This window comes from Pseudophryne corroboree, chromosome 12 (assembly GCF_028390025.1).
Source record: "Pseudophryne corroboree isolate aPseCor3 chromosome 12, aPseCor3.hap2, whole genome shotgun sequence".
NCBI lineage: Eukaryota > Metazoa > Chordata > Amphibia > Anura > Myobatrachidae > Pseudophryne > Pseudophryne corroboree.
The window spans coordinates 47,192,831-47,209,531 of NC_086455.1; the positions used below are offsets into that span (position 1 = coordinate 47,192,831).

At 47.5% G+C, this 16,701-nt stretch overlaps 1 protein-coding gene across 3 annotated transcripts in view; it reads left to right on the forward strand.

Moving 5' to 3' along the window:
* SCFD1 (sec1 family domain containing 1) overlaps nt 1-16,701 on the forward strand; it is a 194,554-nt gene that overhangs the window by 45,138 nt on the left and 132,715 nt on the right. For all 3 annotated transcript variants that reach the window (XM_063947445.1, XM_063947446.1, XM_063947447.1), the window contains exon 10: nt 4,606-4,705. In XM_063947445.1, the coding sequence (XP_063803515.1) occupies nt 4,606-4,705 (100 nt within the window). The remainder of the gene's footprint in view (nt 1-4,605; nt 4,706-16,701) is intronic.

Here is a 16,701-nt window from a genome sequence, read left to right on the forward strand (position 1 = left end):
TCTCCCGGAGGAAAAAGCCAAGGAGTTATCCGAACTTGTCAGGAACCTCCTAAAACCAGGAAAGGTGTCTGTACATCAATGCACAAGAGTCCTGGGAAAAATGGTGGCTTCTTACGAAGCAATTCCATTCGGCAGATTCCACGCAAGAATTTTCCAAAGGGATCTGTTGGACAAATGGTCAGGGTCGCATCTTCAGATGCACCTACGGATAACCCTGTCTCCAAGGACAAGGGTGTCTCTTCTGTGGTGGTTGCAGAGTCCTCATCTATTGGAGGGCCGCAGATTCGGCATACAGGATTGGATCCTGGTGACCACGGACGCCAGCCTGAGAGGCTGGGGAGCAGTCACACAAGGAAGAAACTTCCAGGGAGTATGGACGAGCCTGGAAACGTCTCTTCACATAAACATTCTGGAACTAAGAGCAATATACAATGCTCTAAGCCAGGCAGAACCTCTGCTTCAGGGAAAACCGGTGTTGATCCAGTCGGACAACATCACGGCAGTCGCCCATGTGAACAGACAGGGCGGCACAAGAAGCAGGAGTGCAATGGCAGAAGCTGCAAGGATTCTTCGCTGGGCAGAGAATCATGTGATAGCACTGTCAGCAGTGTTCATCCCGGGAGTGGACAACTGGGAAGCAGACTTCCTCAGCAGACACGATCTTCACCCGGGAGAGTGGGGACTTCATCCAGAAGTCTTCCACATGCTGGTAACCCGTTGGGAAAGACCAATGGTGGACATGATGGCGTCTCGCCTCAACAAAAAACTGGACAGGTATTGCGCCAGGTCAAGAGATCCGCAGGCAATAGCTGTGGACGCGCTGGTAACGCCTTGGGTGTACCAGTCGGTGTATGTGTTTCCTCCTCTGCCTCTCATACCAAAAGTATTGAGAATTATACGGCAAAGAGGCGTAAGAACGATACTAGTGGTTCCGGATTGGCCAAGAAGGACTTGGTACCCGGAACTTCAAGAGATGATCACGGAAGATCCGTGGCCTCTACCTCTAAGGAGGGACTTGCTTCAGCAGGGTCCCTGTCTGTTTCAAGACTTACCGCGGCTGCGTTTGACGGCATGGCGGTTGAACGCCGGATCCTAATGGAAAAAGGCATGCCGGAAGAAGTCATTCCTACTTTGATTAAAGCAAGGAAAGAAGTAACCGTGCAACATTATCACCGAATTTGGCGAAAATATGTTGCGTGGTGCGAAGATCGGAGTGCTCCGACGGAGGAATTTCAACTGGGTCGATTCCTACATTTCCTGCAATCAGGATTGTCTATGGGTCTCAAATTGGGATCTATTAAGGTTCAAATTTCGGCCCTGTCGATTTTCTTTCAAAAAGAATTGGCTTCAGTCCCTGAAGTCCAGACCTTTGTTAAGGGAGTGCTGCATATACAGCCCCCTGTGGTGCCTCCAGTGGCACCGTGGGATCTCAATGTAGTTTTGGATTTTCTAAAATCTCATTGGTTTGAACCACTAAATAAGGTGGATTTGAAATATCTCACTTGGAAAGTGACCATGCTTCTAGCCCTGGCTTCTGCCAGGAGAGTGTCAGAATTGGCAGCTTTATCTTACAAAAGCCCATATCTGATTTTCCATTCGGACAGGGCAGAACTGCGGACTCGTCCGCATTTTCTCCCTAAGGTGGTGTCAGCATTTCATCTGAACCAGCCTATTGTAGTGCCTGCGGCTACAAGTGACTTGGAGGACTCCAAGTTACTGGACGTTGTCAGAGCATTAAGAATATATATTGCAAGAACAGCTGGAGTCAGAAAATCTGACTCGTTGTTTATATTGTATGCACCCAACAAGATGGGTGCTCCTGCGTCTAAGCAGACGATTGCTCGTTGGATCTGTAGCACAATCCAACTGGCACATTCTGTGGCAGGCCTGCCACAGCCTAAATCTGTAAAGGCCCACTCCACAAGGAAGGTGGGCTCATCTTGGGCGGCTGCCCGAGGGGTCTCGGCATTACAACTTTGCCGAGCAGCTACGTGGTCAGGGGAGAACACGTTTGTAAAATTTTACAAATTTGATACTCTGGCTAAGGAGGACCTGGAGTTCTCTCATTCGGTGCTGCAGAGTCATCCGCACTCTCCCGCCCGTTTGGGAGCTTTGGTATAATCCCCATGGTCCTTTCAGGAACCCCAGCATCCACTAGGACGATAGAGAAAATAAGATTTTACTTACCGATAAATCTATTTCTCGGAGTCCGTAGTGGATGCTGGGCGCCCATCCCAAGTGCGGATTATCTGCATAAATTGTACATAGTTATTGTTAACTAATTCGGGTTATTGTTGTTGGAAGCCATCTTTCAGAGGCTCCGCTGTTATCATACTGTTAACTGGGTTTAGATCACAAGTTGTACGGTGTGATTGGTGTGGCTGGTATGAGTCTTACCCGGGATTCAAAATCCTCCCTTATTGTGTACGCTCGTCCGGGCACAGTACCTAACTGGAGTCTGGAGGAGGGTCATTGGGGGAGGAGCCAGTGCACACCACCTGATCGGAAAAAGCTTTACTTTTTGTGCCCTGTCTCCTGCGGAGCCGCTATTCCCCATGGTCCTTTCAGGAACCCCAGCATCCACTACGGACTCCGAGAAATAGATTTATCGGTAAGTAAAATCTTATTTTTGTTATAATTTTGATGATTGTGCCTTACAGTTTAAGATAACCCAAAATCCCAAATCTCAGAAAATTAGGCTATTATATAAAATCAGTAAAAAAAGGATTTTAAATACAGAAATGTCGGCCCTCTGAAAAGTATAATCATGCATATGTACTCAGTACTTGGTTTGGGCCCCTGTTGCATGAATTACTTCCTCAATGCGGCGTGGCATGGATTCTATCAGCCTGTGGCACTGCTGAGGTGTTATGGAAGACCAGGGTGTTTCTATAGCGGCCTTCAGCTCTTCAGCATTTTTCGGTCTCATGTCTCTCATCTTTCTCTTGGTAATGCCCCATAGATTCTCTATGGGGTTCAGGTCAGGCGACTTTGCTGGCCAATCCAGTACAGTAATCCCACGGTCATTGACGCAGGTTTTGGTACTTTTGGCAGTGTGGGCAGGTGCCAAGTCCAGCTGGAAAATGAAGTCCATTGAAAGTTGCCAGTGGCCACGCCCCCTTTTCAAATGTGTAACGATTTTATGTGTAAATTGTTGGAGGGTATGTTGCTGCAGATGCAGTGGGCCTATTTTGGGGTGTGGACCTGGAGCTGCAGCTCCATCAGCCCAATTGTTAATCCTGCTCTGGGAACACACAGCAGCCAAAGGGCAGAGCCTCCCATTGGATGTTAACCTGTGTGGGAGGGCGTTTCTCGACCAATCAGCTGTGGACTGGGTGTGATAGACCTTCTGCTAACCCAATGAGAGCTCCTAGCCACGCCCAGCGTTATACACACAGTCACAGAGTGACAGATCTGGGCTATTATATATGAGATTGAAGAAAACGGACGATGTTCACTTTTCTTTTGCATTCAAAACTAATTTGGCCATGGTCACTTTTACCTTCTCTTTCATGTCACCATATATAGACAATGCTGTTGGCACATCATAAATACAAGATAGTAGATTTTAAATTACAAATGTTTTCCTGTACAACTTTTTAGTGGATTCCACTGCATTTTTATTTATTTTTTCCAGGGGCAAACACCTGTGGCTGTGATGTTATGTTAGAAAGGGAGACATTGCAGCTATTAGCTTGCAGCTCCAAAGTTGGTGCTAACTTTGTAAAAGTTCTTGAGGTGCATACACACAGTGAGATATTGATGCAGAGCCCATATACACCGATATTGACCATCTTTACTTGCGATTTTAACTAACTGCCAATTTTGACTATACTACGTACTAGATTGTAAACAATATAGTCGAGATTGATTTGCCTGCAGTCTATTTTTTCTTGCAATACCGACCCCACGGGATCACATTGGTATCGCAAGCTGTGTACACACGGTGCGATTTGTACTAACTTTCCTTACGATTACTATATATTTGACTATGTAGTCAAAATCGTAAGGTATCATCGCACTGTGTGTATACACCTTCAGTTTAATGTAAAAATCTATTGACTATAGTGCGGTACCTCTGGTACACCCCTTCTAATGAATAATAATGTATTTAACGGTGTTTAAATAGTAAAATTATGGTCAATAAAGATTATTTTCTCCGATAAGCAGAGAGATGGTCTTAATGTTTAACGGTGTTTAAATAGTAAAATTATGGTCAATAAAGATTATTTTCTCCGATAAGCAGAGAGATGGTCTTAATGTGTTATGTATGATGATGTTTTGTAACAGTGTTTTTTTGCATTGTTTTTTATCTATCTGCAAATATATTCCCAATATGTTACTTGTATATGCACGTTTACAAAACACGAGATACATTTAAATGTACCCCAAAATATTGTATTTGCTGAAAGATACATGCTGGTTATTTTTCATTATTTAATGAAAGTTGTAAAATTCAGTAAGTATCTAGAGTGTTAGGTAATTTACATACGCTGTAAGATTTGTCATATACTGTAGGGTCTAGGTCACGGTTAGCTTTGTGTGATGTCATGGCATCACTAGCTTTCTTCATCCCAATTTCATGGGTCTCTGTTCTCTCTCCAGCTTCCAGAGGCCGTTATTAGTTCTTGTGGATAGAAACATTGACCTTGCAACTCTGCTTCACCATACATGGACATACCAGGCCCTGGTGCATGATGTTCTGGTGAGAATTTAACACTTAAAAGTGACTTTGTTTTATAACCAATGTATTGTTTATAGAGTTCTTTGCATCATTTAAAACATACCTACCAACCGTCCCAATTTTGCTGGAAAAGTACAACATTCAGGACGCTGGGGGTAATTCAGACCTGATCGTAGCAGCAAATTTGTTAGCTGTTGGGCAAAACCATGTGCACTGCAGGGGGGGCAGATGTAACATTTGCAGAGAGAGTTAGATTTGGGTGGGTTATTTTGTTTCTGTGCAGGGTAAATACTGGCTGCTTTATTTTTACACTGCAATTTGGATTTCAGTTTGAACACACCACACCCAAATCTCTCTCTCTCTGCACATGTTATATCTGCCCCCCCTCCTGCAGTGCACATGGTTTTGCCCAACTGCTAACAATTTTGCTGCTACGATCAGGTCTGAATTACCCCCACTGTACCTCATCCCACAATATGGACTTTTGTTTCATTTTGTGGTAAGCTGGGAGGTATTTCCATAGAAACACCATAAAAGTGGCTGACCATGCCTCGTCCCAAATTGTCAACTGCTGATATTGAGAGGTACGCTTAAAATAATTCTTTCAACAATGTAACATGACAGTTGGCTACTAGAGGCACTTTTTACTTTGGCAGCATCAAATATCAATTCACAGTCGAAAAAGCATCTTGTGAGATCTACTAAGGTGTTCATGATCAAATCATTTTTAGTATCCTCAGGAGATAAGAGGACAATTTCCTCTCTATTGCTACTGTATGTATAAATTAACTAGATGTACAGTTCAGTAGTCTAGTTACAGTGCCACCGCTGCTCTTCAACAAATCTTCTGGACGTCCATGGAGAGGTTTGGGTAAATTGATGCGGTAGCCATATCATAATGGATTTGTTCTTCTTTCCATGAGTAGTAGTAGCTTCTCCTTCTAGGGAGAGGTTAGGGTTATGCACTAGAGGGAGGGGATAGGGGAAGAACACTTACCAGAACGCTATTCTCACAGGTCTCCGCCAGAATGGCTCATGTGACCGCCGGGATGAATGTCCGCATGATGGCCTAGGAATTTAAGTTAATGATATAAGTTGCCCTACGTGATCCTTAATAATACAAGTTGCCTTATTAATGTAAAAACAGGATGAAAAGTTCTCCTCACCAAACTTGTGATTCAGCCATTTATCCAAAAACTATTCCAGCAATCCCACAAACCAGAGGTTATTCTGTGTAGCCTGTTTCCTTAACTCTTAGCATTGGATAACCAAGTTTTAAACTACTGATGTATATAGGAAGCCTCAATGTTGTTATTTGATTGCTGAACCTTTTTAATGGATGCCTCTATCTGCAGTGTGGTTTCTAAGATTACTAAATTTACATGACACTATCACATCTTATTGGCCACTAACACGCTCTAACTTGTAACTACTGCCTTCATAACATTGCAAACTGTAGTACAGGTTCCAACCAGACACCATGCTAGGATCATGTGAACATTCATGCTTCTACCATATGGTACTGTGAGCTCAGACAGTCCCTCACCAGTCAGCTCTGTCTCTGGGTGCAGATCTTCTTTGCAGCCATGGGAGGCTAGAGTGCTACAAAGCCAGATCTTTTACTCCTTGGGTGCAGCAAAAGGAACTATCTAGAAGAACTGCTCCAAAGCAATTCAGGATCTGAAAATCGCAATCCACAATCACTGCTTCTGTAACACAGGAGACAATAAGTGTGAAAGGGTGGCATTATGCCTCAAAAACAAGGGACAGGACTTTTGAATACTAAATGTAGACCAGTACAGTGAAGTTTAGATTGCAAGGAGTACAGTATCTAGGATGAATTTGGGTTTGATACTCAAAACAGATGGTGATGGCTTTTGTTTATATTGCACGTGACATGACGCCCAAAGCAGAGAACATTAACTTTGTACTCCAGAAGAAGAAACAAATGCTACTTAGGTGAGGAATTTAAGAAATATATCCTGACAAAGATCAGGGTAAAACATAATTCAGCGTTGTGGTTATTTAATGTTTCTACACTGTATAGAAGCTGTAATATACAATGGTGGTTCAATAAATAAGGTAACAAGACTTCTCATTGCGTAAAATGTATTCAACTTGTACATATACATATATTCAGTAGTATGGCCTTAGTACAGATGCTTTTTCCACATAAGGGGTATATTCAATACCTGTCGGATCCTTTCCGAGTGAAAGGATCCGACAAGTCCGTATTCAGTGCCACGGCCAAACCCGACAGGTTTGGCCCGTTCCCGACACTGCCAATCCGACTTTTTTTAAAGTCGGATTGACATTGTCAGAAACGGTGCCAAAACCTGTCTGGTTTGGCCGTGCTTCCGACAATACACGTGGCTCGGCGGCTGAAGCTGCTGATCCGTGTGTATTCCAACAGGCTTCTGACAAGTCGGATTTCCCGACTTATCATAAAAACGGGGTCCTAATGATTAGGTCGGAACCCCTTCCGACCTTAGGGAGATAACATAGGGTGCGAAAAACATACCGTATATACTCGAGTATAAGCCGACTTTTTCAGCACTTTTTTTTGTGCTGAAAAAGCCACCTCGGCTTATACTCGAGTCAGTGCAGGCAGAGGCAGAGCAGTGTGAAGGAGGGACATGGAGCGCACAGCGCGCGGCGCTCCTGTGTCCCTCCTGCATCTCCGGCGGCAGCAGCGGCGGTTCTATTACAGGAAATACCCGTTCGTGACCTCTGATCACGAACCGGCACTTCCTATAATAGACCCGCCGCGGCCGCCGAAGATGCAGGAGGGACACAGGAGAGCCGCGCACGCTGTGTGCTTCGTGTCCCTCCAGAAGACAGCGCGGGATCGACGGAGGGGTAAGTAACAGCACTGTGGGGCATACCTGGCACTTGGGGAGGGAACGTATCTGGCAGCACTGTGGGGGCATATCTGGCAGCACTGTGGGGGCATAACTGGCAGCACTGTGGGGGCATATCTGGCAGCACTGTGGGGGCATATCTGGCAGCACTGTGGGGGCATATCTGGCAGCACTGTGGGGGCATATCTGGCAGCACTGTGGGGGCATATCTGGCAGCACTGTGGGGGCATAACTGGCAGCACTGTGGGGGCATAACTGGCAGCACTGTGGGGGCATATCTGGCAGCACTGTGGGGGCATATCTGGCAGCACTGTGGGGGCATATCTGGCAGCACTGTGGGGGCATAACTGGCAGCACTGTGGGGGCATAACTGGCAGCACTGTGGGGGCATATCTGGCAGCACTGTGGGGGCATATCTGGCAGCACTGTGGGGGCATATCTGGCAGCACTGTGGGGGCATATCTGGCAGCACTGTGGGGGCATATCTGGCAGCACTGTGGGGGCATATCTGGCACTATGAGGGCATATCTGGCACTGAGGGCTGTGTACGGCTAGAGCTGCATTTCCCACCCTAGGCTTATACTCGAGTCAATAAGTTTTCCCAGGTTTTTGTGGTAGAATTAGGTGCCTCGGCTTATATTCGGGTCGACTTATACTCGAGTATATACGGTATGTATTCTGCGATTTTTCCAGTTGTTCCTCCCCCCCCCCCCCTCCCTCTTTACAGGCTATCCAGATTGATCGCCTGGAAAAAAAAATGCCCTTTCTCCCGAAAACACACAGGTTCAGCGAAACTAGAAACAGCCCCGTTTTCGCACTCAAACGGGGCTGTTTCTGGGGATTTGGTTTCGCCTGCCTCATGCAGGCGATGGAAACAAAATCCACGATGAGCGGGACAACCTGCAGCATCCCATCCCCGCTGCAGCAACAGCAGGCTGGGACTACGGGCATCCGGAAGCTGTCCTCGGCGCGGTGACCCCCGGCGGAGAAGCCGGGGCAGCGCCATAACCGCATCCCCCCTATCCTCCACCCCCGGCAGCGGCACATGACTGGGGAGTGGCCATGTGACCAGGGGAGCTGGAGGAGCAGAGCTGCATCGGGCGCTGTCAGGAGCCGGCACCCGGTGCAGCTTCAGGTAACCCCCGATAAGCCACCGCTCGTGCTGGCTTATCGGGGGTAATAGGATAGCCCCCGGCGAGACAATTAGCCCCGGTAAATAACCCGGGCTAATTGCATATCCCCCTAAATCTGTCGGAAGCTGCCATCTTTCCGACAAGACGGCAGCTTCCAACCATTATTGAATACACCCCATAGTCTCCATACTTGTTTAAGCATTTGTTCCAACAGTACACCAAGGCATCTATGCCGGCATAGAAGAAATCAGTGTCAAGTGCCTGAAGCCAGGACAGGGCTGTAGTTAGGATGGTCCAGTACCTCCCAATGATAGTGTAGTAAAAAGTACATGTGCGGTTGCAGAGTGTGGCCTTGCGTTCTCAAAGGCAGTGCACCAAACCTGTTCTGCGACATGAAGTTATCACCGTACACCTCGAGTTGTCGATGAATTTTAGCTGCTGATGTGACGCAGAAATTTGATCACACTACGCACTTCAGTGTTTGCCCATGATTCTGCCAGCCCCACTACCTTACAGCTGATGTTGGGACAGTATGGGCGGCATTCAATTCTTTCCGCCCCCTTTCACACCCGTTCTGTTTCTGATGACAGGTGTGGTATCATCATTTCAGCTCAACCCTTTACGCGCCCAATCCTTTCCGCCGCTAAATCTGATTACTATGGGTGCGATATGCGCCATAACAGGGATCACTATAGAAAGGAGATTGGGCGTGATATATCATTTGAATACCGCCCTATAACTGATATGGGGTGCAGTCTAATGGCCGTGAGAGGGAAGCAGTGGACTACCTGCTCTGGCCTGGTTGGAAATTAGAATGAAATAGAGAACATTGGGGCCAATTCAGTAAGGTTAGCAAATTCTGCTAATCAGCAGAATTTGCTAACCATTAGCACACATGCTGGGGCCGCCCAGCATGCTGACCGGCGCCTCCCCCCCCTGCTTCAAGCAGAAATTGCCAACAGCGTGCAATTTCTGCTTGTTAGCAGAAATTAAGGATGACTCCTGCCGGCGCAGCTTAGCTGCGGCCGCAGGAGTCCCGGCGCCATGTTTGTTGTCGCAGTGGCTGCGTGTGACGTCACGCAGCCGCACCCCCGACACGTCCCCGTTCGCGCGTACCAAATCACCGTTTGGGCTAGCACGCCCCCGCAACACTCCGTTTCCACCCAGAAAACGGAGCGTTGCCTACCCCCTCCCGCCCCGCGACCGCCTCGATCATATTTTATGTGCCCCCCTTCCCCCCCCCCGCAGAAAATGCATGCGCAGTAGGGCCTGCTGCGCATGCGCCCGCGGCCCCTCAGCAAAAATTCCGTACGAATCGCTACTTGCGATTTATACTGAATTTGCCCCATTATACACATGAGATGTCCTATTACCTTAGTTATTGAATCACTCTTGTACAGCTTTGACTATTATCATCATTTTAAAAATTAAGCTGTAGTGCCCGGCACATTTATACCTACAGATTATTCCATTATTTAAGAAACGTTTCTGAAACACCCGTGTTATTCTCAACTGTATTCAGTCTCAACTCCCAGGACTTAAAGCAGCTTCCACACTCCTTCCACAAGGTGTCTCCAGTTGTCTTGTGTTTGACTGAACACTATGCAATGCCTCACTATACCTTATTAACAGGAAAAAACACAGACCAACACCAGAGCAATCATATCTGGTAATAAAAAGGATAGTATATCCAAGAGCCAGTTTGAATGAGGCACCTGAGTATCCACAAGGCTGTCACTTATAATAACTGTCTTTAATGAAATAGGGACAGGTGTTAGGGATAAGGGGACAAGTCCGATGTATCCTTACAACACTCCACATACAGTATTTAGCACTGTTAATATAATTTTGTCAGCCAAATAATTTGATAATGCAAAATAATGCAGAATTAACTCGGGAAGTTGAAATGAATATTCTTCCTTTTGTTTAGTTAGTTATTTGTTTATAACCTATAAATGTATTTCTCTTAGGTCCTAGAGGATGCTGGGGACTCCGTAAGGACCATGGGGAATAGACGGGCTCCGCAGGAGACATGGGCACTTTAAGAAAGACTTTAGGTATGGGTGTGCACTGGCTCCTCCCTCTATGCCCCTCCTCCAGACCTCAGTTTACTACTGTGCCCAGAGGAGACTGGGTGCATTACAGGGAGCTCTCCTGAAATTCCTGAAAGAAAGAATTTTGTTAGGTTTTTTATTTTCAGGGAACACTGCTGGCAACAGGCTCCCTGCATCGTGGGACTGAGGAGAGAGAAGCAGACCTACTTCTGTGAGTTTCAAGGCTCTGCTTCTTAGGCTACTGGACACCATTAGCTCCAGAGGGAGTCGGAACACAGGTCTCACCCTGGAGTTTGTCCCGGAGCCGCGCCGCCGTCCTCCTCACAGAGCCGGAAGATAGAAGCCGGGTGAGTATGAGAAGAAAGAAGACTTCAGAGGCGGCAGAAGACTTCAGATCTTCACTGAGGTAATGCACAGCAGTTAAGCTGTGCGCCATTGCTCCCACACAGCACACACAAACGGCAGTCACTGTAAGGGTGCAGGGCGCAGGGGGGACGCCATGGGCAGCAATATAACCTAATTTTCTGGCAAAAGTAGATATATACAGCTAGGCACTGTATATATAAAGAGCCCCCACCAGTTTTTTATATATTTTAGCGGGACGGAAGCCCGCCGCTGAGGGGACGGGGCTTCTTCCTCAGCACTCACCAGCGCCATTTTCTCCACAGCACAGCGCTGAGAGGAAGCTCCCCGTACTATCCCCTGCTTATCTACAGTGAAAGAGGGTTTTAAAGAAGGGGGGGGGGGGGGGGCACATAATTTGGCGCAAAAATAAAGATTACAGCGCTATCTGGGTAAACATATTGTGTGTTTTTTTTCTTGGGTCATATAGCGCTGGGGGTATCCGGTCTGAAGATCGACAGTGTCTAGGTCGACAATGTTTAGGTCGACCACTATAGGTCGACAGTCACTAGGTCGACATGGATAGAAGGTCGACAGGGTTTCTAGGTCGACAGGTCTAAAGGTCGACATGAGTTTTTCACATTTTTTTTTAATTTTTTTAATTTTTTCATACTTAACGATCCACGTGGACTACGATTGGAATGGTAAAGTGTGCAGAGCGAAGCGGTAGCGGAGCGAAGGCACCATGCCCGAAGCATGGCGAGCAAAACGAGCCATGCGAGGGGACGCGGTGCACTAATTTGGGATCCCGGTCACTTTACGAAGAAAACGACACCAAAAAAAATAAAAAATCCTCATGTCGACCTTTAGACCTGTCGACCTAGAAACCCTGTCGACCTTCCATCCATGTCGACCTAGTGACTGTCGACCTATAGTGGTCGACCTAAACATTGTCGACCTAGATACTGTCGACAAAACGAACCACACCCAGCGCTGGGTGTGTGCTGGCATACTCTCTCTCTGTCTCTCCAGAGGGCCTTGTGGGGGAACTGTCTTCAGAAAAGAGGATTCCCTGAGTGTGTGGTGTGTCGGTACGCGTGTGTCGGCATGTCTGAGGTAAAAGGCTCTCATAGGGAGTAGGTGGAGTTAATGACTGTGGTGTCTCCGTCGGCAACACTGACACCTGACTGGTTGGATATGTGGAATGTTTTAGTGCTAATGTGAATTTATTGCACTGAGTCTAGGGAATGTACAGGCGTCAAACCCTGCCTTTACCCTATGTCACAGGGACCTCCGGGGTCTCAGAAGCACCCACTATCCAAAATAGTAGACACTGACGCCGACACGGATACTGACCTCAGTGTCGACTACGATGATGCAAAGTTACAGCCAGAATTGGCAAATAGTATTCAATATATGATTATTGTAATAAAAGATGTTTTGCATATCACAGAGAAAACCCCTGTCCCTGACACGAGGGTACACATGTATAGGGTAAAGAAACCTGAGGTAACCTTTCCCCCATCTCATGAACGAGTTATTGAAAAAGCCTGGGAATCTCCAGACAAGAAACTGCAGATTCCCAAAAGGATTCTTAGGGTGTATCCTTTCCCGACTAAGGACAGGATACGGTGAGAATCTTCCCCAAGGGGGGGAAAAAGCGTGGACACGCTTATCCAAAAGAGTAAGCTGCCATCCCAAGATATGTCTACCCTCAGGGATCCTGCTGATCGCAAACAGCAGGCTACCTTAAAGTCCATTTACACACATTCTAGTACCTTACTCAGACCGGCAATAGTGTCGGCTGGAGTTTGTAGCGCTGTAGCAGCGTGGATAGGTACCTTATCGACGGAAATTGATACCCTGGATAAGTGTACCATTTTATTGACCCTGGGTCATATTAACGATGCTGTCTTATATATGAGAGATGCTCAAAGAGACATTGGCCTACTGGGTTCTAGAATCAACGCTAGGTCGATTTCTGCTAGATGAGTCCTATGGACCCGGCAATGGACAGGTGATGCCGACTCAAAGAGGCATATGGAGGTTTTACCTTACAAGGGTGAGGAATTGTTTTGGGAAGGTCTCTCGGACCTGGTCTCCACAGCTACAGCTGGTAAATCATATTTTTTGCCTTATATTTCCTCACAGCCTAAGAAAGCACCACATTATCAAATGCAGTCCTTTCGGTCACAAGAAACAGAGTACGAGGTGCGTTCTTTCTTGCCAGAGGTAAGGGCAGAGGGAAAAAGCTGCACAGCTAGTTCCCAGGAACAAAAGTCCTCCCCGGCCTCTACAAAATCCACCGCATGACGCTGGGGCTCCGCTAAGGGAGTCCGCCCCAGTGGGGGCACGTCTTCGAATTTTCAGCCACATCTCGGTTCACTCACAGGTGGATCCCTGGGCAATAGAAATTGTTTTTCAGGGTTACAAGCTGGAATTCGAAGAGGTGCCTCCTCGCCGGTTTTTCAAATCGGCCCTGCTGACTTCTTCCCCAGAAAGGGAGATAGTGGTAAATGCAATTCACAAATTGTATCTTCAACGGGTGGTGGTCAAGGTTCCCCTACTTCAACAAGGGAGGGGATATTACCCAACCCTGTTTGTGGTCCCGAAACCGGACGGTTCGGTCAGACCCATTTTAAATTTAAAATCCCTGAACCTATACTTGAAAAGGTTCAAGTTCAAGATGGAATCGCTCAGGGCGGTCATCGCCAGCCTGGAAGGGGGGGATTTTATGGTATCTCTGGACATAAAGGATGCGTACCTTCATGTTCCCATATATCCACCTCATCAGGCGTACCTGAGACTTGCGGTACAGGATTGTCATTACCAATTTCAGACGTTGCCGTTTGGGCTTTCCACGGCCCCGAGAATTTTCACCAAGATAATGGCGGAAAGGATGGTGCTCCTGCGCAAGCAGGGTGTCACAATTATCCCTTCATCGGACGATCTCCTCATAAAAGCGAGATCACGAGAGCAGTTACTGAACAGCGTGTCACTTTCACTGAAGGTGTTACAGCAACACGGCTGGATTCTCAATATCCCGAAGTCGCAGCTGGTTCCTACGACTCGTCTGATCTTATTGGGCATGATTCCGGATACGGACCAGAAAAGGGTTCATCTTCCAACGGAAAAGGCTCAAGAACTCATGACTCTGGTCAGGAACCTATTGAAACGAAAACAGGTGTCAGTGCATCACTGCACTCGAGTCCTGGGAAAGATGGTGGCATCTTACGAGGCCATTCCGTTCGGCAGGTTCCATGCGAGGACCTTCCAATGGGACCTACTGGACAAGTGGTCCGGGTCACATCTACAGATGCATCAGTTGATCACACTGTCCCCCAGGGCCAGGGTTTCTCTCCGGTGGTGGCTGCAGAGTGCTCACCTTCTAGAGGGCCGCAGGTTCGGCATTCAGGACTGGGTTCTGGTGACCACGGACGCGAGCCTCCGAGGTTGGGGAGCAGTCACACAAGGAAGAAACTTCCAGGGTCTTTGGTCAAGTCAAGAGACTTGTCTTCACATCAACGTCCTGGAGCTGAGGGCCATATACAACGCCCTTCGTCAAGCGGAGACCTTGCTTCGCGACTTACCAGTTCTGATCCAGTCAGACAACATCACCGCAGTGGCTCATGTAAACCGCCGGTGCGGCACAATGAGCAGAATGGCAATGGCGGAAGCCACCAGGATTCTTCGCTGGGCGGAAAATCATGTAAGCGCACTGTCAGCAGTGTTCATTCCGGGAGTGGACAACTGGGAAGCAGATTTCCTCGGCAGACACGACCTGCATCCAGGAGAGTGGGGACTTCATCATGAAGTCTTCGCACAGATTGCAAGTCAGTGGGGACTGCCCAGATAGACACGATGGCGTCCCGCCTCAACAAAAAGCTGTAGAGGTATTGCGCCAGGTCAAGAGACCCTCAGGTGGTAGCTGGGGACACCCTAGTGACACCGTGGGTGTTCCAGTCGGTCTATGTGTTTCCTCCTCTTCCTCTCATCCCAAAGGTGTTGAGAATAATAAGAAAAAGAGGAGTACAGACAATTCTCATTGTTCCAGATTGGACACGAAGGGCCTGGTATCTGGATCTGCAGGAGATGCTCACAGAAGATCCGTGGCCTCTTCCTCTATGACAGGACCTATTGCAACAAGGGCCCTGTCTGTTCCAAGACTTACCGCGGCTGCATTTGACGGCATGGCAGTTGAACGCCGGATCCTAGCGGAAAAGGGCATTCCGGATGAGGTCATTCTTACTCTGATAAAGGCTAGGAAGGACGTGACAGCTAAACATTATCACCGTATAGGGCGAAAATATGTTTCTTGGTGGGAGGCCAGGAATGCTCCTACGGAAGAATTCCATCTGGGCCGTTTCCTTCACTTCCAACAAACTGGAGTGAATTTGGGCCTAAAATTAGGCTCCATTAAGGTTCAGATTGCGGCCTTATCCATTTTCTTTCAAAATGAATTGGCTTCTGTCCCAGAAGTACAGACTTTTGTGAAGGGAGTGCTGCATATTCAGCCTCCTTTTGTACCTCTGGTGGCGCCTTGGGACCTTAACGTGGTGTTGAGTTTCCTTAAGTCGCACTGGTTTGAACCACTTAAAACAGTGGAGTTAAAATATCTCACTTGGAAAGTGGTCATGTTGTTAGCCTTGGCTTCGGCTAGGCGAGTGTCGGAATTGGCGGCTTTGTCTCATAAAAGCCCCTATCTAGTTTTCCATATGGATAGAGCGGAATTGCGGACCCGTCCTCAATTTTTGCCTAAGGTGGTGTCGTCTTTTCATATGAACCAACCTATTGTGGTGCCTGTGGCTACACGTGACTTGGAGGATTCCGAGTCCCTTGATGTGGTCAGGGCTTAGAAAATTTACGTGGCCAGAACGGCTAGAGTCAGAAAAACAGAAGCACTGTTTGTCCTGTATGCAGCCAACAAAGTTGGCGCTCCTGCTTCAAAGCAGACTATTGCTCGCTGGATCTGTAACACGATTCAGCAGGCACATGCGACGGCTGGATTGCCGTTACCAAAATCGGTCAAGGCCCATTCCACTAGGAAGGTGGGCTCGTCTTGGGCGGCTGCCCGAGGGGTCTCTGCACTACAGCTGTGCCGAGCTGTTACTTGGTCGGGTTCAAACACATTTGCAAAGTTCTATAAGTTTGATACCCTGGCTGAGGAGGACCTCCTGTTTGCTCAATCGGTGCTGCAAAGTCATCCGCACTCTCCCGCCCGTTTGGGAGCTTTGGTATAATCCCCATGGTCCTTACGGAGTCCCCAGCATCCTCTAGGACGTAAGAGAAAATAAGATTTTAAATCTACCGGTAAATCTTTTTCTCGTAGTTCGTAGAGGATGCTGGGCGCCTGTCCCAAGTGCGGACTACTTCTGCAAGACTTGTATATAGTTTTGCTTACATAAGGGTTATGTTATAGTTTTCATCGGTCTCCGACTGATGCTATGTTGTTTTTTCATACTGTTAACTGGTTAGTTTATACACGAGTTATACGGTGTGAATGGTGTGGGCTGGTATGAATCTTGCCCTTGGTTTAACAAAAATCCTTTCCTCGTACTGTCCGTCTCCTCTGGGCACAGTTTCTCTAACTGAGGTCTGGAGGAGGGGCATAGAGGGAGGAGCCAGTG